General features: G+C 57.1%; 1 protein-coding gene across 1 annotated transcript; it reads right to left on the bottom strand.

The window, feature by feature from the left end:
• Positions 1-562: 562 nt before the first annotated feature.
• On the bottom strand, positions 563-18,891 carry TAS1R2 (taste 1 receptor member 2). The gene is given in 11 exon segments (XM_047868899.1): positions 563-676; positions 678-865; positions 868-1,239; positions 1,242-1,492; positions 2,676-2,791; positions 9,331-9,419; positions 9,422-9,539; positions 13,728-14,264; positions 15,705-15,904; positions 15,907-16,025; positions 18,204-18,891. Coding segments are annotated over 11 exon segments (2,286 nt in total). The 5' UTR covers positions 18,386-18,891.
• Between the last annotated feature and the right edge of the window lie 6,003 nt (positions 18,892-24,894).

Here is a 24,894-nt window from a genome sequence, read left to right as displayed (position 1 = left end):
GGGAGGTTTATTCATAAGCATTTATGAAGCAGCCCCTATGCGCAGCCATGACTCAGAGAAGCTGGGTCCCAAGCTGGGTCCCAAGCTGGGGGGCGGGGGAGTCTGGGAGGTGAGGCGCAGACACGTGGGCAGGGAGTGAATGATGCGGGGCAGATGTCCCCCAACACCAGCCCCAGCCCAGCCTTCCAGCATGGCTGCCCCGAGCCGGAACCTGCGGACACCCGCTGTGACCACCAGATGGCGACTGTGGGCTGCTTCGATCCATCTCTGTCTTGGAGACCAATAGGGAGGTCACCCCGGATCCTTTTCCTAGGATGGGTGGCAGTGCCTGGCAAGCCAAACAACTGCAGGGAAAGCGTATTTTTAGGCATCTACCAGCGGGTGGGTAAAAACGGCCAGGGTGCAGAGAACCTGGAGGGGGAGGCCAAATCAGAGAGTAGGGTGGGGTGGCGTCCCTGCTCCCAGCAGGGGCTGAACGAGTCACCACCACCCCCAGCCCCACCCCCGGTCTCCATCTCCCAGGGCGGAGCCCTCTGGCACCCTGGGCAGCCAGGGGGCAGTGCTAGTCCTTCCTGGTGGTGTAGCCCTGAATCATGCTGCTGAAGTAGACGGGCGTGTTGCGATCCGGGTAGGAGAAGACCACGCAGCACTTGGGGCCGAAGTAGCCCAGGGGCCAAAGCGCCCAGAAGGTTGAGCACTGCGACCACGAGGTGCAGGATGGTGACCAGGACCCCCTCGTAGACAGACATGAAGGTACGGAGGGAGATGGAAGAGGTGAATTAGAAGGTCATGCGGAAGGTGATGAACTTGGCCTCGTTGTGGGTGGTGGGCAGCTCCTTGCCCACGCAGGCGAAGCCGAAGCCGCCACGGACAGAAACGGGTCCAGGCTGGTGTCGAACAGGAGCACGTTGTGGTAGTTGCAGGCGAGAACCGCGATCTTGGGGTCATCGGGGTCGGGGCGGGCGGCGGGTTCGGCGGTTGCGGCCAGCATGTTGCCCGCCACGATGACCACCTTGAGCACCGTGAAGGACGCCATGAAGACATAGGGCCCGTGGTAGCGGACCCAGTAGCCACAGGCACGCGGGAGGCGCCTGGCCATGTTGAAGACGCGGACGATCTGGAAAGAGCGCGCGGTGACACGGGAGATACAGACGGTGAAGCAGAGGGTGAAGAGGGTCTGGCGGCCGAGGCACGTGAAAAACGCGGGCTGCCCGACGTACATGGAGACCGTCACCTCTACAGCAGGGGCATCGGCATCGGGAAGCACCTGGGGCCCCCGGCCGAGCGAACCATGGGCGCGTGGCGGTGCCTCCAGAAGATCACCAGGATGGCCAGGGTGCAGAGGGAGCCCAGGATGGACAGCACGGCCACAGCGACGGCGGGTGCCTCGCGCCATTCAAGGGAGGCCAGCCGCCGCTTGAAGCAGGAAGCGTCGTTCCTCCGGGACCACCCGCAACTCGGGCAGGGCCAGCAGCCAAACTCGTCTGCAAGAGCCCACAGCAGTTCCCGTCAGATGCACCCACCTTCCCGGCACCCACATCCTCTGCACCTGCACCCGGCCAGGCTGTAGGGGGAGGGAGGGGGCGAGCCAAGGGCGATGCCTGTGGTCGTAGCCACCTCTCACTGCGTCCCTCGTATCCACCGGCCCATCAGATCCTCACTGCAACCCCATTTCACAGATGTGGCATCTGAGGCTCCTCCAGGCAGTTACAAAACCAGACAGTTACAGAGGCAGGATGTGGTCCAAGGTCCCCTTGACTCAGAGCCTGGCAACCGTAATGCCTCCCTTCCAAGACCGTACCCTCTGGTGAGATGGACATTCGACCGTTTATTCAAGTTTCTTTTTGAGCGCCACCCACTGTGATAGGCATCTGAGATGGGAGAGCACAGACGTGGATAAAACCGAGCCCCCTGACTTCCGGCTACTGACCAATTGCAAACAAACTTTTGTTGAGCACCTACTCTGTGCCCTGGGCTCTGCTGGGCATGTCGTAAGTACTCTGATCGGTAGATGTACAGAACCGCTTAGTTACTAATCTGTGAAGTCATGAAAAAAAAATAATTCGGCCCCAACGGTGAACTGTGCTAAACACTGGAGGGATGACATTGTCCCCCCCCCCCTTCCTGGAGTTTATGATCTATAGGGGGAGATGTCAATTCTTCTCATCAAGGATGTCACTCAATGAACATTCACCGAGCAAACATTATATGCTCCGAACTACACGAGGCACTCGGGAGGCCACAGAGAGAAATTAGATCCTAGCCCTGTCTGCCAGAAACATTTCTTCTACGGACAGAGACATTCATTCATTTGTGTGTTTGTTCGTTAGTTCATTCATTCATTCATTCATCCAGTGGACATTCTCTGGCCTGACCCCCCTGGGCCCTCAGCTACATGTGTGTGCAGAGGGGATCAGTTACAGCCTCGCCTGGTTGAGGGCTGTTCCTTCTCCCACCCCCACGCCCTCACAGCATTGAAGATTTTTCTTACACCAGCGGTTAGGGAGATACAAGCGGAGTCAGACATGGTCCCTGGCCTTTGGACACCTGTGTCCCCTGGATGAGACTCCAGAGACCCTGCCAAAGATGAAGGGCCCTGAGAGCCCCAGGGCGGGGCAGGGCAGGGCAGGGCAGGGCGGGGCAGGGGTGTGGGTCTGTGAGTCCCATCTGCAGTTTGGTTGAGGAAGGTGCCCAGAAGGCAGTCGAGACACTCGAAGCAGCAGGGATGAATACCCACGGGCTTCTTCCTTTGCCCAGGCTGGCAGTCCTTGGAACACATGGACACAGGGATCTGGAGGGAGGAAGGCAAGAGATCCTGAGCCCAACAAGCAGGATGCTCAGGAAAGGGAGCCTGGCCCCTGTCCAGGATGGGGAAGGAGCAGGGATTGCCACTAGAACGGAACCTTTGTAGGGACCCCCCCTTCATTTGGCCTGCCTGAGACCTGGTCCACCTTCTTCAGGTAACAGCGTGCGACTGTCGAGACGGAGACTTTCTGAGATTGCCGGGCAGATAAGATGTGGCTCTGGGGCTGCCAGCAGCCATCGTGTCTCCATAGAGGGAGGACATTCCAAGGAAGGACCTGAGATCTGGAGGGAATGAGACCCTGGATCTATCCGTGCCTGGAGTCTCATGGTCCACTCCTGGAGTTTTTGGTGATGGGAGGGAACCACTTCACTTTGTAGAGTGGCGCAAAACCCATCCTAAAATTCCGATGGCATCTCAAGGGACCCTGAGTTCCCAACGCAATCTTGAAAAAGAACAAAACTGGGGATGCACATTTCCTGACTTCAACGCTGAACTGCGAAGCTACAGTAAAGTCCAAGCGCTGTGGTGCTGGCATAAAAGACACACATACAGGGGCACCTGGGGGCTCAGTCGGTGGAGCGTCTGACTTCGGCTCAGGTCACGATCTCGCTGTTCGTGGGTTCGAGCCCCACGTTGGGCTCGGTGCTGACAGCTCAGAGCCTGGAGCCTGTTTTGGATTCTGTGTCTCCTCTCTCTCTGTCCCTCCCCTGCTCACACCCTGTCTCTCTCTCAAGAATAAAGAAAGATTAAAAAAAAAGTTTTGTGTTGTTGTGTTTTTTTTTAAAAAGACACACATACAGACCAATAAAATAGAATAGAGAGTCCAGACACAAACCCTCACACATACAGTCAAATGATTTTTGACGGGTGTTCCAAGACCATTCGGTGGGGGAAAGATCGTTTTTCCAATGAATGGTGCTGGGAACGCTGGATATCCACGTACGAAAGAATAAAGTTGGACCTAATGCCACGTGCGGGTACCTCAAAATGGATCCATGACTTACAGGGAGACCTAAAATCATAAAAGCTGCTACAAGAAAACACCGGGCACAAGTTTCAGGACACTGGATCTGGCAATGACCTTCCTGGCTAGGACTTCATGAAAATGGAAAACGTTTGTCCACCAAACGACAGAGAGAGTAATGTACGGAGAGCGTAAAAAGGCATCCCACAGAATGGGCGACAATATCTGCATGTTGTTCATCTACCAAGGGATTAATATCCAGCATATACAAAGAACTCCTAAAACATGATAACTGAACTCAGAAACGGACAAAGGACCTGAACAGAGATTTCTCCAAAGAAGATACACACATGGCGAATCAGTACTTGAAAAGCTGCTCAATCAGTAATCATGAGGGAAAGGCAAATCAAAACTACAGTGAGAGACCAGCCTACGCCCATTGGGATGGTTGCTATCAAAAAAACGGGTCATAACCCGGTCTGGCAAGGATGCAGAGGAACCGGAACCTCCTCATTCACCTCCGGGAGTGTAGCCTGGGATGGCGGTGGTGGAAAACGGTATGGCAGTTCCTCAAACAACTAAAAACAAAATTAACACCCGATCCGGCTTCCACTTCTGGGCGTCTACTCAAAAGAATTGAAAGCAGAGTTTCAAAGAGACATTTGCACCCCCGTGTTTAGTGCAGCATTATTCACGATAGCTTAAATGTAGACGCGACCCAAGTGTCCATTGATGGATGAACGGATAAGCGAAATGTGATACATACCTAGAATGGATTATTCAGTCTAAAGAGGGAAGAAAATTCTGACACACGCCACAAAACGGATGAACCGTAAGAACATGATGTGGAGTGAAATTAGCCAGTCACAGAAAGACAAATGCTGTGTGGTTCCGTTTATATGAGGTTCTGAGTCCAATTCATAGGAAGGGTGGCTTCAGGGGCGGGAAGGAGGGGAGAGTGGGGAGTTAGTTTCGGGGCGCCGGGGTGGCTCAGTCCGTTAAGCGTCCGACTTCAGCTCAGGTCATGATCTCACGGCCTGTGGGTTCGAGCCCCGCATCGGGCTCTGTGCTGACAGCTCGGAGCCTGGAGCCTGCTTCCGATCCTGTGTCTTCTTCTCTCTCTGCCCCTCCCCGGCTCATGCTCTGCCTCTGTCTCTCTCTCTCTCTCTCTCTCTCTCTCAAAAATAAACATTAAAAAATCATTTTACATTAATATATACCCAAACTTATAGAAGGCAGTGAACGCAGTACTTAGAGGGGATTGTGCAGCTCTAAATGCCTGATTAAAAGAGGAGAAAGCTCCCAAATCACTACCATTGCTGTCTTATTACAGTTAAGTTTACTCTTCTATTCTCTGTCCACATGGAACTGGATCGCTCTGACATTCGGCAGAACATCATGCGGGTCCACTTTATTCATGGCATCGTACCGACGGGATCTGGTGAGTAGGAAGCAGGAAGCACCCTTCACGCCCACGCGAGACACAAATACTTAGGTATGAGGGTATGTGATAAGGGCCCTGCCACACCGGTGATGCTTTCAGGGCTCCTGTGGTCTGGGAAAGGCCAGGACATCCTGTCTACGCGACAGGGCGACTTGTGACATCTTCTGCCTTCTGCCGTTAGAGACGTCTGGCACTTGGCGAACCTCTCGAGATTGGGGGCGACCGCATAAATCGCTCTTGGAAAGACTGCTGCAACCCGCATTTATCAGGTGGCTCGGACGACGTCCGGTTTCCAGGCAAACGATGACAAGCCCGGAGGAGGACCCTGAAGCAGGCTCTGGCTGTGGGACGTGCTGTCCTTGCCACTCGGGCCATGTGGCCAAGCAGATTTGCTGATGCCAGCGTCATCTGCGGGGGACAAGAGGGTCCAGCCCCCGTTCGAGAGGTTGCAAAACGTAGCTACAACATACCTTCCACCAGAGTACGACTCGCTATTTGAAAATCAGCTCCTGGTGTCCTGCCGGGCCTTCGTGGAGAACAAGCACGTGGCCTCAGGACATCAAGTGACTCTCAGAGGCGCGGAGCTGCGTGGTCAGGCAGGAAGAGTGGCAAATGTCCACGCAACGGAAATGGCACATTTGGGATCAGGCCAAAGCAGGCCCCGGGGGTGGCGGGGGAGGGGGGACGGACTTGTATGTTTCTTAGGTCAGTGATTCGCAGGTAATCTATCCCCAGCTTGATATATTAACCTGAGCTCAAAACGGACCGTCGCCACACTAGGCTCCTCTCGGGGACGCCCCCGAAGGGCGGTAACGAGGGAACGTGTCCCCAGGGGGTAGAGTTGAGAGCATAGCACGTGTTTGTTCACTTGGTGTGGACGGAGAAAGGCCCCGGAGAGTGGATGTTCTTGGACGGCTGGGCAGCGACGAATGGCTTGGCCGGCTGCTCGGTGGGCCTGGAAAGAACAAGACCAGAAGAGTGGAGAAGACGTCGTCTGGGCGGAAGGGTGTGTGCGCGGACGTACGAGAGTGAGCACAAAGCCTGATGATCTTTGTGTCTCGGGCCCATGCCTGTCGAGAACCCGGGGAGCGATGAAGAACCAGATGGACAGGACGAAGCTTCCAGTACGGGTCAGCCGCCCCGGGGCTGGCACGGAGTGCCCGCGGTGGCGAGGATGGGGGCTGTGGGCGGGAGCTCAGCGGCTTGGGCTTCCTCTCCGTGGTCGGCATAGCTGCTGCCACCGCTGAACACCTAACCTTCCAGCCCGGAACCCACACTGAGCCCTTGGTTTGGTGCCATTCTATCAACCGCAGGTGCCTTCTTCCCTGGAGGGAGCACTGACTCATCCGTGCAAGAACGTGCCTCCCCTGCCTGCCACGCAGCACCCCCACCCCGGGACGTACAGAGTGAACGAGTTAGTGTCACGGGTCCCCCCACAAAGTCACCCCAGACAAGAGACCCATTGTGCGGCAAAGGGGGTGTGATGTGGGCCCATGGCCACAGGATCCACTGATCCCAACACATTCCACACCACCATCGAGAAGTATCCCGTCTGATAAAACGAAGGTATGGTGTATTAAGCGTTCAGGTAAGGTACCAGCTGGGGGACAGACAACACCTTGAGGGTAGGGACACTGCCCTTCAGGGTGAGGTATCAGCATTGAATGAAAGGCGGGTATGTAGCACTGTGGCCCCAACAGCTAGAACACGTGGGTCCAGCCACCACGGGGCGGAAGAAGGATCGGCCACGCTCACCATTGTTCTCGGGGGCTCGTTGTTAGAACCGGTGCTTCTTGTCCCCACAGGCTGGACTCTTCTGGAATCCAGGGTCTGGCCTCCAAAGAGGGAACATGTCTACGTATCCCCAGACAAAATGGGTGCTAGGTTACCTCCTGGCTTTTCAGGGGCCGCACGTCAGGGAACCAGAAGGCCAAGAAAGGAGGAGGTAGTTAACTTGGATTAGCAGGAGGGGCCAGGTCCCCACCACACAAGAGGGTAGGAAGGAATCCAGAAGATTCACCGCAGTGGCCGGGTCATTACTGGACACCTGCCACAACCACGGGCCGGCACGGACAAGGCGACTACGGGCTCAGACACCCGGGGACAAATGTCGAGAACACCCCACCAGCCAAGTGGCCAAGGGCGAAGGACTCCGGAATGGATGGCGGAAGGGAGGGATGAGGAACAGCGGCTCCACCTGGCCCCCACTGCAGCTACAGGGCCTGTGATGGTGTCCACTCGAGTCCCCGTGAAGACGCCGGGCTGGCTGCTGCCCCAAACACGCCAGCCCACCAGGCTGTGGGGAGGACGTGAGCACAGCGACGGGTGGCCATCCATCTCTGTGGCTTCTCTCACGTTTTCTCGGCCCACCTTCTAGTCCTGCCCCTGCCATAGCAACCAATCCACGCAAGGGTTACCTGTCAGCACCTCCCCTAAGCTGCACTCGGTCTCTTTCGCTCTCTGCCCGGGGGCTGTCGTGTGAGATGCTGGTGGGGAGCTGCTGGGCACCCACACATGTGTGACCTGGAGGCACAAGGGAGTTAATGCCCTGTGCGGCGACCTTGGGCCACAGCGGGCAGGGGGGTGGTACAGACCAGTGGATCCATTCCATCCTCTTCCTTCCCTTGGGGACAATTCTAAAGTGGTCCCTCGGAAGGTTCCGGTAAGATCGAGCTCACAGTCGGTGTCCAGCTTAAGAACATTCCCTGCTACTGACCTTCTCTCTATCCCTAATGGACTCTCCCCCATCACCCACTCCTGCTCCCATGGAGCGTATCCTGGAATAAACTGCACATAAACCCTTGCCTCAGGCTCTGCTTCCCAGGAAAAACCCCAGGCGAAGACACTGTTATTTGTTGACTTGCGTCCCCTCGAAGTTCACTGAAGTCTGAAACCCCAGGACCTAAAAATGTGAACTTATTTGGAACTAGGATCATTTCAGAGGTAATCAGTTAAGACGAGGTCATCCTGGAGTAGGGCGGGCCCCCCCTCCAATATGACCCATGTCTTTATAAAAGGGGAGATTTGGAGACAGACACCCCCACAGGGAGAGTGCCCGTGGAGGTGACCACAGAGGTCGGGTGAGAAAACCCCAGGCCAAGGAAAGCCAGCGATGGCCAGCTAACCACCAGAAGTTGGGAGAGAGGCCTGGAACATCCTCCCTCTGGAGAGGGTTCCAGAAGGAACCAACCTTACTGACGGCTTGAGTTGGACTTCCAGCCCTCAGACTGTGGCCCTTTGTGACAGCAGCCCTAGCAAACCATTAAAGACACCAACCCAACTGACTCCATAAAAACCCCCACGAAGCATAGGAACTAGAAGCACCCGGGACCACAGAAACTGTGGATAAAGTGCAGTCCATTGGGAGGACTGGTGAAGGCAGGCGGAGCTTTTGTTTTATTATTATTTTTAAGTAGGCTGTGCGCCCAGCACGGAGCCCAACACAGGGGTCTAAACTCACGACCCTGACATCAAGACCTGAGCTGAGATCCAGAGTCGGATGCTTAACCGACTGAGCCACCCAGGTGCCCTGGCTCTTTGAACTTTTAGATCCCCCCACCTCCCCCCCTCCCCACGAGGCTGGGTCTCTACCCTTCCCCACATCGCGGCCATTCTGACAGCTTGTAAGCTAAGAGGGTAAAACAAAGGAGCTTTCAGACTGACAGATGTCAGACACAGGTGAAGTCACAGCTACTGTCCCCAAAACGCGAGTACTAATCGATGGGATGTAGACTGAATGCTGCGTATAGAGACGTGCGAAAGCTGTGTGGCCTTTTATGGGTCACGCGACCCCCTCTGTGCCTCCAGTTTCCCAACCCCAAAGACAGGAGGAACAGTACTCTCTATTTCCCAGGGTTGACATGAGAATTGAAGTCCTTAGCACACACGTGTCCACCTAACGTTCACTTTGCGCAGCCCCCTGAGCCCCTGGGTCCTGAGGATCCAGAAAGCTCTAGACTTCCACCGTGCTTAGTCAATGGGAGGAGGGACACCCACAAATAGGGATGCCATCAGTGCTCGATAATGGATCTCAGGTCCACAGGGCCCTTGCCACCCCTGCACGAGCCAGTGCCCAGACCCAGGTCCCAGCCCCCCACCAGCCCTCCGAGACCTGACCGTGCTGTTGGCCGTGTGCCAGGAGACGTCACAGATGGCCCTCAGCCGTTGTAGCACCGGGCAGTAGGAGGCGATGCTCCGGAAAGGTTCTGGCTCAGGTCCCACCGTCACTGGATGATCTCCAGGCACATGAGTAGGTCCCCTCGCTGGTCAAAAAAGATCTGGTGGCCCAGGAGGGTGAAGTTGACCTTCCAGATTTCCTGAAGCAGCTGGAGAGGCCACAGGGAAAGGAAGTGAAGCTGGCGTCAGAAGTCGGCCTCGATCTGGGGGAGAGTGACTACCCCATGAGACTGGGTGTCCACCCCTACAAGGGGGCAATGAGACCGCAGATGTGGCCACCCGGGAGGCAGCGGCTGGGAGCTCCGGCTCTGTAGTCGGACACGCCTGGGTTCAGGCACCAGCTCTGCCACCTGCTCTGAGCCTTGGGCCTGTCGCCCAATCCCCGTGAGCTCCAGTCTCCTCTTCTGCAAAGTAGGACAACAAAAACCCTGTCTTCCGGGCTCTGAAGCAACACATGAGTTTCCCAATGTTGGGAGCTTAGCACAGGGCCTGCAAACCAGGAAGCGCTCCCCTCCGGCCGAGGTGTCGACATTATTCCTGCTCCCTGGAAGTCACCTCGGCCATCCCACGGGGACCCAACACCTGGGCTCCAGAGTCCACCGCCTCTCTCGCTTGCAAGGGTCAGCTGCCCTCACCCCTGCCCCCTGGGTGCTTCCGGCTTCCCCACAGTTGCAGGCGACCCTCTGGTCTCTCCCCCATGCCATCCCCCGTCACTCTGAGAATGCGGAAGCTGTACAAACTGGAACACACTTTGGACTGGGCATCCTTTGGCCTGAATTCCAATCTGAGCTCCTTCCTCAATTTGCTGTGTGACTTTGGCCAAGTCTCTGAACCTCTCTGGGCAGACCACCCCCCACGCCGCGCCCTCGAAAGAGCTTCCAACTTAGATACCCCATCAATCTGACTCCTCGGTTTTCCCTCCATAAATGAGAGAGTCTATTGGGCTATGTCTTGGGGGTCCAGAGCTCACCTCGCCTCGGGGACCGACAGACAGACAGCCAAGTGCTTCGGGCCCTAGCCTTCTTCCTGCTCTGCCCAGGGAGTGAGGTCTCCAGAAGCCTCTTTGGAATTTGCACGTTGCTGGGACTGAGGGCAGTGGTCTTGGGAGCTGAGAGGAGGAAACTCCTCCCCGGTGGCGGCCTCTGGATGGGGATCCGGATGCCGTGAAGGGCCCACAGGGAACCAGGTCCTGGTGTCGGATTCCAGGGCTCGAAGGCAGGGGGTCAGAAAGTATTGTCCCTGCAACCCTCCTGAGTGGAGGAGGCCTGGACCAGACACTGGTGTCAGCAATGAATGAGGAGAAAGAGGAGGACATTCGGCTTGTACTCGGCAGCAGGTAATGTGCGCACATCACCTCTAATCCTCACAAAAACTCAGCAGGGTGTGTATTATCCTTTCCAGCCAGCACAGGAGAAACCTGGGGCTCAGAGATATTAATTAACTTGCCCCAGGTTGCACCGCTAGTGGGGCCAAGCTGGACTCAAACCCAGGTCTGCCTGAGGGCAAAGCTCTGCCTCCCAACGGACGGACAGATGGGCCACAGCTGAGATGCTGGGGTGGACAGAGGCGGAGAGAAGGACGCAGTGAAGAGCCAGTGAGGGTGGTGAACAGGTGGCCTGTGGTCCCGACCGGCTGGTCACTGTTAGAGCCCCAAGGGCCCAGTCCCAACCCCATTAAGTAAAAGGATTAGACCCCAAGACTCTGAGAACACCTTGCAACTCCAGCGCTCTATGATTCCACGACCTGCTGAAGATCTTCCCTTGGACTCTCAAAGCCCCCTCTCATTTGCCAGCCTGGATTTTCCCCAGCCTCCCCCTAGTCGCACCCTCCCCATCATCACAGGCAGAGCGTCCTCCTGGCCTCTATCTCCAAGTCTCCCCTTCACCCGGGCCTCCCCCTCCTCCCCGCCTCTCCGAGGGGCGCCCTCCTCTCCATCCCCACTGTCCCTGTCCTGGAGCATCACCACCCCCTGGCCACTCCCTCGCTGGGTGACCGTCACTCCTCTGAACCTCCATCTCCCCTCTGTATGGGCAGCAACCGTCGAGTAACAGTGGTTACTTACAGGGGTCTGGGGATAGATGATAATTCACACAGAGGGGTTAGCACAGTGCCGGGACATAGTAGGGGTTCATTCATTCATTCAAGAAATATCCACTGAGAGTCAACTCTGAGCCAGATCCGGTTCCAGCAGCTCAGGATACAGCACAGAACAGAACGGTAGGATTGAAAGGTCCCTGCTCTCCCCGGCCTACGTCTGGGAGGAGGAGGGTGGTGGGGAAGAGCCGATAAACAAGAAGGCAAGTAAACAGACACAACAAAGACACTTCGGGGTAAGAGTTACAACAAAAATCCACAGGCTGGCGTGGCATGACCCAGCATTGGGCGGAGGGGGCCCTGCACAAGTGGGGCCTTTGGGGTAACTGAGAGGGACAGCCGGAGCTCAGCTCGTCCCCTCACCGGGCCGTGTGCCCGCGGTAGGGTGGCATCTACCCCCGGGCAGAGGGCATCGTGGTCTAACGCGTCTGCACAAAAGGGCATCATTTCCACTGTTCACGCCAGTGGAGACCCTGGGTGACGTTGCCATAGGATGGTGCGCTGGGCTCCCTGCTTCCTGTCCTTGTCACCCCTCCACCTCCACCCCAAACTGGCTTGTTGGATTGTCTTCAAAACAGCAGTTTCGGTGCTTGTCCTGGAACTCACTGTGGGCTCCTACTGCGTCCAGAGCAAAGCCCCAGCTCCTTCATCCGGCACTTAATGCCCTCCAATGTCACCTGCAGCTCCCCTCGTCCCCCATCCTTTGGTCACAGTGGCCTGATCACACGACCCAGACCACTATTCTCCTCCTGAGATGTCCAGTGCCTCCCTGGCCCTTCTCACTCCCAGCGATGCCGCCTCTCGCACACACACACACACACACACACATTGCACCTCTGACCTCCTGCAGCACTCAGCAGAGACAGATCTTCCCGACTGTCCTTGTCCTTCCCAGGGTGAGGGTCCGGGGCACCCGCAGTGCCCAGCCTGGGCCCGGCACGTCGCAGGTGCTCAGGAAATGAGTTGCCATGATTGGTGCTCTTTGGTCTCCACTGTTGGGAGAGGAAAGAAGTCAACTGGTCCTTCATCACAGCCATTGCCACAGGTGTCTAGGAAAGCTGAACAGTACGGTGGGAAAATCGGTGGGTTCAAAGGGCTGACCTGGGTTCAAAGCCACGAACCACCACAGACAGGTCACTTTGACTCCCTGTCTCAGCCTTCCTATCTGTGGATTATCGACCTCGTAGGATGGCCACGAGTTAGGGTGATGTACACCAGGCACTCATGGCCCACTGGATGCTCAAAAGACAGTAAAGCACCCATAATAATTATGTGTATTATTAATGTAGCAGGGCACACAGTAAAATATAATATTCTGCTGGCTGAGGCTAGAATTCCTTTAAAGAATCATTGTAGTTTTAGAAAAAAATAAGCACTTAGGGTTGCAAGGTTAGGCTCTGAGATTATGGGGTAGAGAGGTTACAAATAAACAAAGGGAAAGGGGGAGTTTTTGAAAGGGCTAACTCAATGGCTCTGTGGAGGAAGCAGACAAGCATATGGGGAGGGGGGATCGAGAAGAGGGGAGGAAGGCGAGAATAAAGACAAAATATAGACAGCGTTAGGGGACTACCTAAACCCCAAACTTTAAAGCAAACAAACGAACAAGGAAGCATTCAAGCACAGTGTGCATCTCTGATGAAATTCCCCTCTGGTCCTCCAGATCCTCAGTAAAATCTTCTACCCACATAAACTTCGTGGTTAGGTGTGTGTGTGTGTGTGTGTGTGTGTGTGTGCGCGCGCGCGGGCGTGCACGCAGATCAGAAAAATACAGATTTAAATTCCAGGTCTGAATCCAGGCGACTCCTTGCCTCCTTACTCCTCTGAATCGTCCAGACCTGGGACGAGAGAAGATGCATAAACCCAAGGCAGAGCCTCAGAGAGCTGAACACAGAAGTCCTCCCCCAAGGCCGCCACCCTGGAGAAATGGCAGGGGGCCCGGGGGGCCCACTGCCTGCCAGGCCTCCTTCCAGGGAACTTCACCCAAATCTCCTGCCGGGACAAGCTATCTTGGATGGCGAGGACTACATTAATGTAAAAAAAAAAAGGAGTTTTGTCACCATGAAGCACTTCTGGTTTTATGTGTCTGGGGACAGGGTACATCCCCTGGCCTCTCCTGCCAGTTTGCCCAGGACCCGGCCAGAGAGGGGGACACTAGAGCAGGGCAGTGGTCTCCATGGCAACCACTCAGGGCTGTGGCGGCGCCTGCGCTGTGTGGCCCCGACTCTCCGTGGGCGGGGCCTCACCTGCCAGGGATAGATGACCCGCTCGGAGCTCGGAGCGGCTGGTCTGGGTGCAGCCCAGGAGGCTGTGCAGCGCGTGGGCCTGTCGTGCAGGACCGGGTCGATGGCCCAGGACTCGGAGGCGATCCGCACGACGCCCGCGAGGTTCTGGCGGAGCACCTCGCGGAAGAAGTTGTGCAGGACCAGCTCTGGCGACAACAGGACCACGACGCGCGCAGAGCTCTGCCGCTGCTGCTCGTCCACGATGGCCTTCAGGCGCCGGCGCTCCCACTGCGTCACCGGCTGGTTGGGCTGGGGCATGGGCAGCGTCTCCCGGAAGGCGATGCAGGTGTCGCCGCCGGCCGGGCGATCGCTGAGCAGCTGGCTGTTGTCGCAGCCGCAGTCGCCGCTGCTCACCAGCGCGATGATCCAGTTCCGGGGGAAGTACAACATCAGCTGCACCCTGGCCTCGATCTGGTGATCGGCGCCCGGCGCTGTGCGCAGAAGGGCCGGGAAGCGCTGCTTGTCCCGTAGCTCGTCACTGATGGCGCTGTAGGTGATCTGCCCGAGAGCGGAGGGCCGCCAGCGTGAGCTAGGGCCTCACCAGGCCACCATCACCACCCCCCCGGGGTCACCACAGCATCCCCCCACCCTTCCCTTTGGCTGTCTCTGCTGCTGTTCCTGGCAGCCGGGTGGCCTCTGCGACCACTTGTCCGTCACCTTACTCCTCAGCTCAAAACTCCCCAACAGCTCCTAATGTCACTCGAGGACAGCCAGAGTCCTTCAGTGGCCCCCAAGGGGCTCCACCACTGACCCCGGCCCTCACCTCTCTGGCTTCATCTTCTCCTACTGTCCCGCGTGGTCCCGGGGCTGCTCACCGGTTCAGCCAACGCACCAGGCTCCTGCCGGCCTCTGCATTCGCTGCCCCCTCTTCCGGAGCGCTCCTCTCCTAGGCACCCACACAGCTCCCTCACTCCTTTCCCTCCCTCAGGTCGTTGTCCAGTTGTCAGAAAGACCCTCCTGGCCACCCCACTTGAAACTTAGGTCTCCCCCTACCCGCCTGCCCACTGACCTGTCCAGCCTCCCTCGCCCTGCTGGCCTTTTCATTCTGTCCGGTGCACATCTCACTTTCCAACAGCCTATATCACAGTGTTTACGGACATGGCCTGGCTCTCCCTCCAGGAGATTAGCTCTAGGTGTTGTTCCCTGCCGTATCCCCAGCCCTACAACAGCACCTGCTCCATAAATATTTGTTAAACATAAGAAAGAATGAGTTTAGTCCTGGACGAGATGCCTCATGTAAGCGTATTAATGTTTACTAAGCACCTGCTGTGTGTCAGACCCCTGGCACTTTACATAACAAAAATGACAGCAAACAGTGTAACTACCTACTATGTGCCGAGCCTCATGCTAGCTGCTTTTTAGGGCATAAAAACTTTTTTTTTTTTTAATGCATAAAAACCTTATGCCAGTTCTGGTCGAGGCACCTTTAATCATGATGATGACAACACTTACAATGACAGTAGTCATACCAATGGCACTTTTTTGAGGACCTCTTAGGCGTCAGGCCTTGTGCCGGGCAACCGTACAAGATAATGTCGAGCACTTCCTGAGTTTTCATCTTTGTGCAAGATGCTTTATGTACCATTACATAAGCGACTAGCTTCTGTGTCCTACAAACTCCTACATAGCTTAAAGCCTTTAACGTTCAGACAGTCCTAGGATGGAACTCTTATCATCCCATTTTATAGGTGGGGAATATGAGGCTCGGAGAGTTAAGAGACTTGCTCAAGACCTCACAATGGCCAAGACGCAGAGCCAAGATGCACACCCAGCCCTGTCTGCCTCCAAAGCCTGAGCTCTTAACCAAGTGGCTGGGCTGCCTTCCTAGGATTGGGGTTGACATTCTGACCCTACTTCCTGCCTCCTCCTACCCCCAGGACCGGGGGGGGGGGAAGTGAGCCCCCTGGATAACCACTCCTCTGCCCCCCAGCTCCTTACCCCAGGACCCAGGGGCCTCCCCTGTGGAAGGAGGAAGAGAGAGAGGAAGCGGGCCACAGTTACAGTGGACTCAGAGTTGCCAGGGCCAATGACAGCCACCACACAGGGCACACAGTGGCTGTAGTCCTCCTGGATGGGCAAGGAACAGTCCTCCTTTGCCGGGAAGTGGAGCATGGGCTGGACATTGTTGGAGATGTAGCGACATCCACCATTTTGTAGCCCAGCAGCACGCCAGGCAGCAGGCTGCTCTGGCTGTTGATCTCCTCCCCTGCAAAGCGCATGGCCTGCATGAGATCATAGCCCAACACCTTTATTTCATACCTGGGGGAGCCACGTGGGTTGGGTGAGAGGCAGGTCCAGAGTGAGAGGGGGAAGGGACGGGAGAGCCGGGGAGTCCCCTCTGCCTGCCATAGGAAAGCCGAGGAGTGGCCCAAGAAGGAGCCACTCCGGAAGATTCTGGCATTTTCATCTCATTGTTGTCACCTGCCACATCTCCAGAATCACCATCACCACCTACTATTCCTATCACCACTGCCATCACTATAACTGCGTGTCTGTGACCACCATCACCGATACCACTGTCACCATCACCGCCATCACCATCACCTCCACCATCATCAGCACCACCATGACCAACACCATCACCACCACCATCACCATCACCACCACCACCATCACCTCCACCACCATCACCACCATCACCATCACCTCCACCATCATCAGCACCACCATCACCATCACCACCACCATCATCAGCACCACCATGACCAACACCATCACCATCACCACCACCATCAGTCACCACCATCTTCATCACCATCACCACCATCACCATCACCACCATCACCATCACCTCCACCATCAGCAGCACCACCATGACCAACACCATCACCACCACCACCACCATCACCACCACCACCACCATCACCATCACCACCACCATCAGCACAACCATCTTCATCACCATCACCACCGTCACCACCATCACCACCATCACCATCACCGCCACCACCATCAGCACCACCATGACCAACACCATCACTACCACCATCAGTCACCACCATCTTCATCACCGTCACCACCATCACCACCATCACCATCACCTCCACCATCATCAGCATCACCATGACCAACACCATCACCTCCACCATTATCAGCACCACCATCACCATCACCATCACCGCCACCACCATCAGCACCACCATGACCAACACCATCACCATCACTATCAGTCACCACCATCTTCATCACCATCACCACCATCACCACCATCATCATCACCACCATCACCATCACCCCACCATGACCAACACCATCACCTCCACCATCATCAGCACCACCATCACCATCACCACCACCATCATCAGCACCACCATGACCAACACCATCACCACCATCATCAGTCACCACAATCTTCATCACCATCACCACCATCACCACCATCACCATCACCTCCACCATCATCAGCACCATCATGACCAATACCATCACCACCACCATGACCAACACCATCACCACCACCACCACCATCACCTCCACCACCACCATCACCATCACCGCCACCACCATCAGCACCACCATCACCATCACCATCACCACCACCGGCATCCTCACCATACTCTTCACTACTTGCATTATCACCATTATTACTGCTATCAATCTTACCAGCATCACCACCGTCACTGAACTCCCCTCCGTCATCACCAGCATCAGAACATTCATTCGCCAATGTGCCGTCACTGGTACCACCACATTCATCATTCTCAAGCCAGCATGTGATCTTCCCCAATGTCACATAAAGGGTGCATTTCTTACAGTCAGCTTTTACACACTCTTTTTTCTCTCCCTCTCTCACAGGACGCCTTCACCCTCTCTGCACCAAGTCACTATCTCATCATCCCACGCTGGGTCCGCTATCCCAGCCTTCGCGCTTGCACAAAGGTGTCTCACCCAACCTTGAGTGATGCACCCACCCCCAGGGCTCACAGGGGACAAGGTGAGTGGAGGAAATCCCTTCTGGTCCTGGAAGCACCTCTTCCCACCTAACCACAGCCCTAGAGAAATGCAAACCTTCCCCTCCAGTCTGAGAACCTGCTACTGAAAAACCACATTTCTGCCTTCCAAAGGCATAACCCCTGGTGTCTAGACTTGGACTTGACACGGACTCAGTAGGAGTTCCCCACTTGACAAAGTAGGTGGGGGTGGTCTCTACAACCCCTCCAGGCTCAAATACCCTGTAACTCTTTATTTATTAAGACACACGGCGGGACAACCAGCTCTCCATATTTCAGAATACAATTGCCAAAGATTTTGGTAACATGAACTGCATGGGGTCTCCCTGCAGGCCGGTGGGGATAATGCGGGATGAGAGGTTGGCAATGAATGACGAAGAGCATTTTGAGCCCTTGGTCCTGGCGTGGTCCCCTGAGGAGCACAGGACCAGCCCAGGCTTCCCACTCTGCCCCCATTGCCACTTCCAGCCCTACACTGGCGACTCACTCCTTGCACTGGGGCACCTGCAAGAGGTTGAGGTGGATGATGCCCTTCACGTTGGCATGGAGGGTGAAGAGGCCGCCGAGGAGGTAATCCCCAGCCAAGTAGAAGTCTGAGTTCTCAGCCGGCTCAGCCAGGAGCCGCGGCAGGATGATGAGGCAGCAGACTTCCCTGGCCCGGGGTCCCATGGCTGGGAAGTGAGGGGTCCCCGGAGGTGGCCCTGCCTCATCAGAGAGCTGGCAGCTTGACACCAGGGGATTTGCACAGACATTTACATAGTGACGGTCTTGCCATGGCCGAAGGGGTGGGGAAACACCTGGACAGGTGGAGAAGCTTGAGAACCCTGGGGGGGAAGAAGAGGCTAGAATTAGTATGATCCCTTCCTAGGAGGGCATGGTGGGCCCTGGGAGGTCTGGGAGAACGCCCTGCGGAGGTAGAGAAACCATGTCCTGCTATCTTGGACACAAACTTAACCTTCTGCCACTCGGTTAAGGACAGGTCCCATGCCCCTGCATTTCCAACATCTGAGAGCAAAGGACACAGATACTCACCCAGGAGACAGAATAGAACCGGATCAAGTTGATCCTGGCAGGTGGTACTTTACATACGGCCCCTGGCCCAGGACAGGTGTTCCAGGAAGAACCAGGCATCATGCTGTGTGCTCGCCATTCACCATCTTGCTCGATGATCACAATAACGGGGACTATGACCGGCCCCATTCCACAGATGAGAAAACTGAGGCACAGAGAAGCTTACGAAGCTCACCCTGGGTGGCACAACCAGCAAAAGTGGGGACTCAAAGCACATAGTCAGATGCTAGGACCTGGTTCTCAATCTCCACGACGTATAACATCATGAGGTCACGGCCTTTGCTAAAAAGCAGCGTTTCAGCAGCTAAGAGAATGGGAGCGGCGAGGGAGGCGGTTAATACCCGTTAGCCCGACAACGCAGCAGTCAGCGCTGCTGGGTGAGCCCCGCTCTGGGTGCCCCCTTCGTACCCAGCACCAAGGGGCGGGGTTACTGTCAGAAAAGAGAGCTGAAAATTTCCAAAGGGAGATGGTTCCAGCAAACAGGGGACCCATCGGAATCTGAGACCCTGTCTGCGTAATGTTGTTGTGGTCCTTTGGTGGCCCGGAGGGAGCCTGGGGACTGTGGAATGCTCGACACAGACGAGTCTGTTACAGCTGGGGCCCATTAAGGCCTCTGGGATCCAGGGTTGTGGGGAGAGGGGGGTTCCCAGGCACAGAAAGCTGGCCGAAAACCTCATGCTCTCCCCCTGTCCCACCTCGGCCAAGCCCGGCTCCTTCTTCGAGGGCTAGTCGGTGCCTTGCCCCCTCCAGGAAACCACCCCTGGCCCCAGTTCACAGGAACCACCCCTGCTCTGAGCTGCAGAGGCACGGCGACTGCACGCGTCAGTTCTAAGGAGGGAGAATAAAGATGCTGGTTGCTGGGAGGTCCCGGGACGTTCTGGAGACTCCCAGCAAAGTCAGGCTCTCTAACCAAGCTCGGGGGTAAGCAGATGGCAGAGAAAGAAAGCATCTAAATTAACCGGAGCCCCTGGGTGTGGCCCCAGCCCCAGGGTGCACGATGGCGGAGAGAGTCACGAACCCAGCAGGCGCTGACTAGCTCACGGTGCGGCAGGGCTGGGCGGGGTTCGAGGGACACAGACAGGACACCCGGGGGACGTGGCCCGGAGCCTCGGAGACTGTGAGCTCTGCGGGGGAGGCAGGGTCGAAGCCTCGAGGCCTGCTGGGATGGTGGTGACAACGCGCACAGGTCACTTCCGTCGCTAACGGGTTCTGAGGGCTCGCAGCATGCCAGGTACCGCGTGGAGCCCTCTCCATCTCTGCCATCCCACTTTTTTCTCACTACCTTCCTTTTTTTTTTAAGTTTATTTATTTATTTTGAGAGAGAAGAGAGAGAGAGAGCAAAAGCAGGTGAGGGCAGAGAGAAGGGAAGACAGAATCCCAAGCAGGCTCTGTGCTGTCAGCACACAGCCCGATGCGGGGCTTGAACTCACGAACTGGGAGATCATGACCTGAGCCGCGATCCAGAATCGGATGCTTAACCGACTGAGCCTCCCAGGCGCCCCTATTCTCGCGACCTTCTGATGTGCTGTTATGTCTCCACTTTGCAGATGAGGACGCTGAGGTTCAGAGAGGGACAGTCACTTACCCAGAGCCACACAGCGAGTGAGTGGATTGGAGGAATCGGAGACCCGAATGGGGGCTGCAGAAAGTGGTGGGGACTGAGGGGCTCCCAGGGGAAAGGAATAAGGGGCCCCCTTGACAGGGATGATCTCTCTGAAGGCCAAAATCTGAGGAAAGAGCACTAGACGGGGAGCCAGGAGCCTTGGTTTCCGGGCCAGCTAGTGCAGCCACCACCCTTGGGCAAGTCACTGCCATTCTCTGGGCTGCGGCCTCCCTACGCGTAAAATGGAATGAATGCTCTTCACATTTCGAGGATGAGGATCCTTTTGAGAGTCTGATGAAAGCCCTGAACGCTGACGCACACACACCCAGTGACTCAAACCCCAGGGTGTGCGAGGCTCGGTGCACGAGGCTCTGCGTGAACCCTGGGCTTCGGTGCCCCGGACTGGATCATCTCCACAGCCCCCGTGGCCTTGACATCATCTGGGAGGGGCAGGTGGGTGAGGCTGGGGTGCGGGCCGCTCCGAGAACAAGCGCCCGGGAACCCCGTGGTGCCGTGACTCTCGTTCAGGGTTGCACACACAGCACGCGCCCCAGGGTGGCCTGGGCCTGACACAACCGTCACCCGCGTGGCCCAGTGCGGGCCCAACATCCCCGCGTTCACCTCTGTGTGGCCACTGGTGGCCGAGGTGATGGAGAGCCATGATAGGCTTACGCAAAGTACGCGGGGGGGAGGCGACAAGAAAACGGGGGCCAGGAAAGGCCGTGAATTTGCCTTAGATCTGCCGCCCCGTGTTCACGGAGAGGAACTAGCTCCATTTGCTTCGGGCTGGAAGGGGCCGCCCTGAACCTCCCTCCTCCCCTTGCCAAGATGGTTGGAGGGGGGATGGCGTGCAGGGGGCACCCCCAAGTGAGGCCTTGCCCAGGGATGGAGGGGGCACAGCAGCTCCTCTCCCCCTCCGACCCTCCAATCTGTCCTCTGACTTGCACATCCTTCCGTCTGCTACCCTGCACCCCACTCCCCATTTCCCCTCTTTCTTTCCGGCCCATGCTGCCTCCTCCGGGACAAAAGTGGGTGGCTGGAAACCCAGCTCCGGTCTGGCTTACGGTGGGGCCAGGGGCAGGTGGGCAGGACCTCCTCCCCTGGGAAGGTGTGGCGGACAGGCGACCCCAGCCAGCCTGGCTCAGAGATCCTCAAAGGAGGGTCACCGGGGAGGCCCCAGGGCCAGTTTCCAGAGACCCTAACCTCATCAGTCACCCCGCTGAGAGAAGTTTAGATGTCAGAAGTGAAGCGGACGGGGTGGCCCCTGCAGGAGGCCACGGTGTGGATAAAGAACCAGAAACCGTGTCCCACAAGGAGGTGAAGAAAGGGGGTGCTGCTCCTGGAGAAGAAGACTCAGGGAGCTCTCGACGGGAGTGCAGAGGCCTACGGTGGGGGGCGAGGTGGTCCCGTTCCTGGGCCCTAAGGGCTCAGCCCAGTGGACAGGGGCCAGGCAGGGGTTCTGAGTCCTCTCTGCCTCCTCACCCATAAAGTGGCCCAAACCACCCTCAGTGGGAGCGAGTAAATGGGAGGGATGCAAGAATGTGCTCGATGGGTGCTAACAAATACCCTATACTCCAGCGTCCGTGGCTTTGTTCCTGGCACGGCACTCTCAATCTTCACCCCCATAAAAGGCCGGGGTCCCTGACTCTCTACGGCTCTTCTTTCTAAGGCTCAGATCTGCCCAACCTGGGTGCCGATCCTGGCTCTGCCGCTTACTGGCCGCGTGACCTCGCCCAGGCACGTCCCTCCCTGAGCCCCGCTCCGCTCCCGATGCCTGCCTGGACTTATGTCATGGAGCAGGTGTCTGAGCATCCGCTGCCTCGATCCACCCTGGCCCCTGGGCGCCAGACGCTCGGGGGGCTGAGGGCGACTGCCTGGGCGCCTGGGGCCTGGAGGGAGGACACAGCAGAGCCCCGGGGCAGCGTTGTGATGTACCTCGGGCACCTGAGGGTCGTGTGGCACCTGCTCCACCATTGGAGTGGCTGCCAACATCCTGAGAGTCAAGACTGGCTGCTTGTGTTTGGAGCCACAGCGACAGGCGTGCCTCATCCTGCCGGCTCACGGCGCGGCTCCCACCCAGAAGTTGCTGTGTTCCTGCCAGGGAGCAGGGCGGAGGGGGTGCTGGTACGGCCACCAGGAAAAATCCCGTCCCTGCCCCTTACTGAGCAGGCCTTCTTTCCCTGAGCCTCAGCTTCCTCATCTGTGAAATGGGGCTAAGATGATCCCGCCTCCCTCACAGGCCGGTCCTATCCAAGATAACGACTGGGAGCAGCTGTGCCAGAAACAGGTGCTCAGTGAGGCCCGGCTTCTCCTCCTTCCTGGGCACAGGTATCCAGGGTGAAGGTGTGAGGGAGGGGTTGAAAATAAGAAGGTCTCAGGGGTGCCTGGGTGGCTCCGTCGGTTGAGCATCCGACTTCGGCTCAGGTCACGAGCTCACTCACGGCTTGTGAGTTCGAGCCCTGCATCTGTCTCTCTGCACGGAGCCTGGCAGCTTCGGATCCTCTGTCCCCCTCTCTCTGCCCCTCCCCTGCTCATGCTCTCTCTCCCTCCCTCTCTCAAAAAAAAGTGTCTCTCTGGGGCACTGAAGCGGTGCTTATGCGCAAAAGCCCGGCAGGCAGAGATGGGGATCATCTCCCTCCGGTTTACTAGTTACTGCACCCACCCGTGCCTCAGTCTCCCCACCTGTAAAGCGGGAGTGACAGAAGCACCTTCGGGGTTGCAGTGAGGACCTGAGGACTCAGCACGGCGCCTGGCGCCCTGGCTGCATCCCGGCAACGTGGCTCCTGCTGTTACCACGCTGGTCCCCGACAGACCGCACGCGGAGGGACTGTGGCGACGCGCCTGGCGGTGAATTGATGACAAGGAAGGCACAACTCTGTGAAGAGGGTGGGTCTCCACCCTGCCTCTTCCTCGAGCTCCCCAGGAGCTCCGGGTCAGCCTGGAAGCCAGGAACCGGCACAGGTGGCCCCTCATTTCCCTAGAGCGCACGCCTGACTGGCAGCCCGCGGGGACAGCGGTGGCGGGGATGTCGGCCTCGGGCAAATGGCTCACGCTCTGAGCCCGGACTTGTGGTTGGGCCCGCGACCACAGCAGGGAAATGAAGAGGCTCCTTGGGCCACCGGGGACACGGGCACTTGCTGTGGCGGTCGTGCGGAGGGCGGGCCCCAGGCCCTTGGGAGCCACCTGCCCCACGGTGGGGCACGAGAGCAGCGGAACAGAGAGGGCAGCGGCTTTGGACCCCGCCGATGCCCTAGTTAAACGGTGGCGAAGGCACCAGGTGGGGGGGGGGGGCAGTGGAAGAGGACCAGCTGGAAATCGGGGACCCGACGGAGCAGGTGGCAAGGGGCATGGGCTGTGGGTGCCCACACCTGCATTCAAACCCCAGAGCTCCTACTAAGCAGCCCTTCCACAGAAGGCAGAGAACAGCGACCCAGTAAGGTCAATGTCAGGCTGGGTGAGACTAGGGGGACAAAGCCAACTCTGCTCCCATCTCAGGGTGTGACCTTGAGCAAGTCGCTCCATTTGCTCAAGGTCATTAACAGGCCTACGCATCCCACAGGCTGCCACCACCTTGCCCTCCTGGGAGCTCCAGCCTGGGCCTGCGGGGCCCGCGCTCTGTCCCTGAGCGAAGCCCCCAGCATGAGCCAGGTGGGGGCCCCGTCAAGGGCGGAGTCTCCATCCCTTGCCCGCAGCTCCAATACCCCGCATGCCAAGAGCCCCGATCAATGGACCCCGGGACAGGGAGGGGTCACGTGGCCAGCAGCGGGTTCCTTGTACATCCTTTGAATGGAGACAGACAGGCACACGGCTTCCCCCCGCCCCAAGTCCGCTGGCCCGTGTGGACTGAGACCCACAGATTCTGGGCTCATGCTAACTGGGCCACGGTTGCTCTCCTCTGCATCACGTGGCCAGCCGAGGTCTTTCCAAGGACGTCAGTGCCATGTATGGGCATCAGGGAGTCAGCACAGAGAGTGGGTTTGGGAATCAGACGTACTTGGCTTTACATCCCAATGATATGCTGCACCCATGGCCACGTCCCTTCCCCGCTTTCCTCTCTGCAAAATGGGAGCATGGAGCCTGTCCTTCAGGCTGTTGGGACACAAAGTCCTCCAGAGGCTCGGAACCAACCGCATATACAGAGAGACTTAGCATAAGGACACTGGTCGCGCATTCCTGTTGGCTTGGTGAAACGCAAACTCTGCAGAGTGCAAGACCCAGGGAAGAGTCACGGCTGAGTCCAAGGGCTGTCTACTGGCAGGAATTCTTTCTTGCTTGAGGGAGGTCAGTCTGTGTTCTAGTAAGGCTTCGACTGATTGGATGAGGCCCACCGCATTGGAGAACAATCAGCTTTACCTGGAGGCCACTGATCTAAACGTCAATCTTACCCAAAAACCGCAATCACAGAAACATCGAGAATACTGTTTAAACACCACAGCCCAGTCAAGTTGACGCATAAACTTAACCACTACAGCACAGTTAACAGTGGCTGTGAGAACGTATAAAT

This window comes from Prionailurus viverrinus, chromosome C1 (assembly GCF_022837055.1).
Source record: "Prionailurus viverrinus isolate Anna chromosome C1, UM_Priviv_1.0, whole genome shotgun sequence".
NCBI lineage: Eukaryota > Metazoa > Chordata > Mammalia > Carnivora > Felidae > Prionailurus > Prionailurus viverrinus.
The sequence above is the reverse complement of the archived record's forward strand: the minus strand, read 5'-3'. Positions and strand labels throughout refer to the sequence as shown.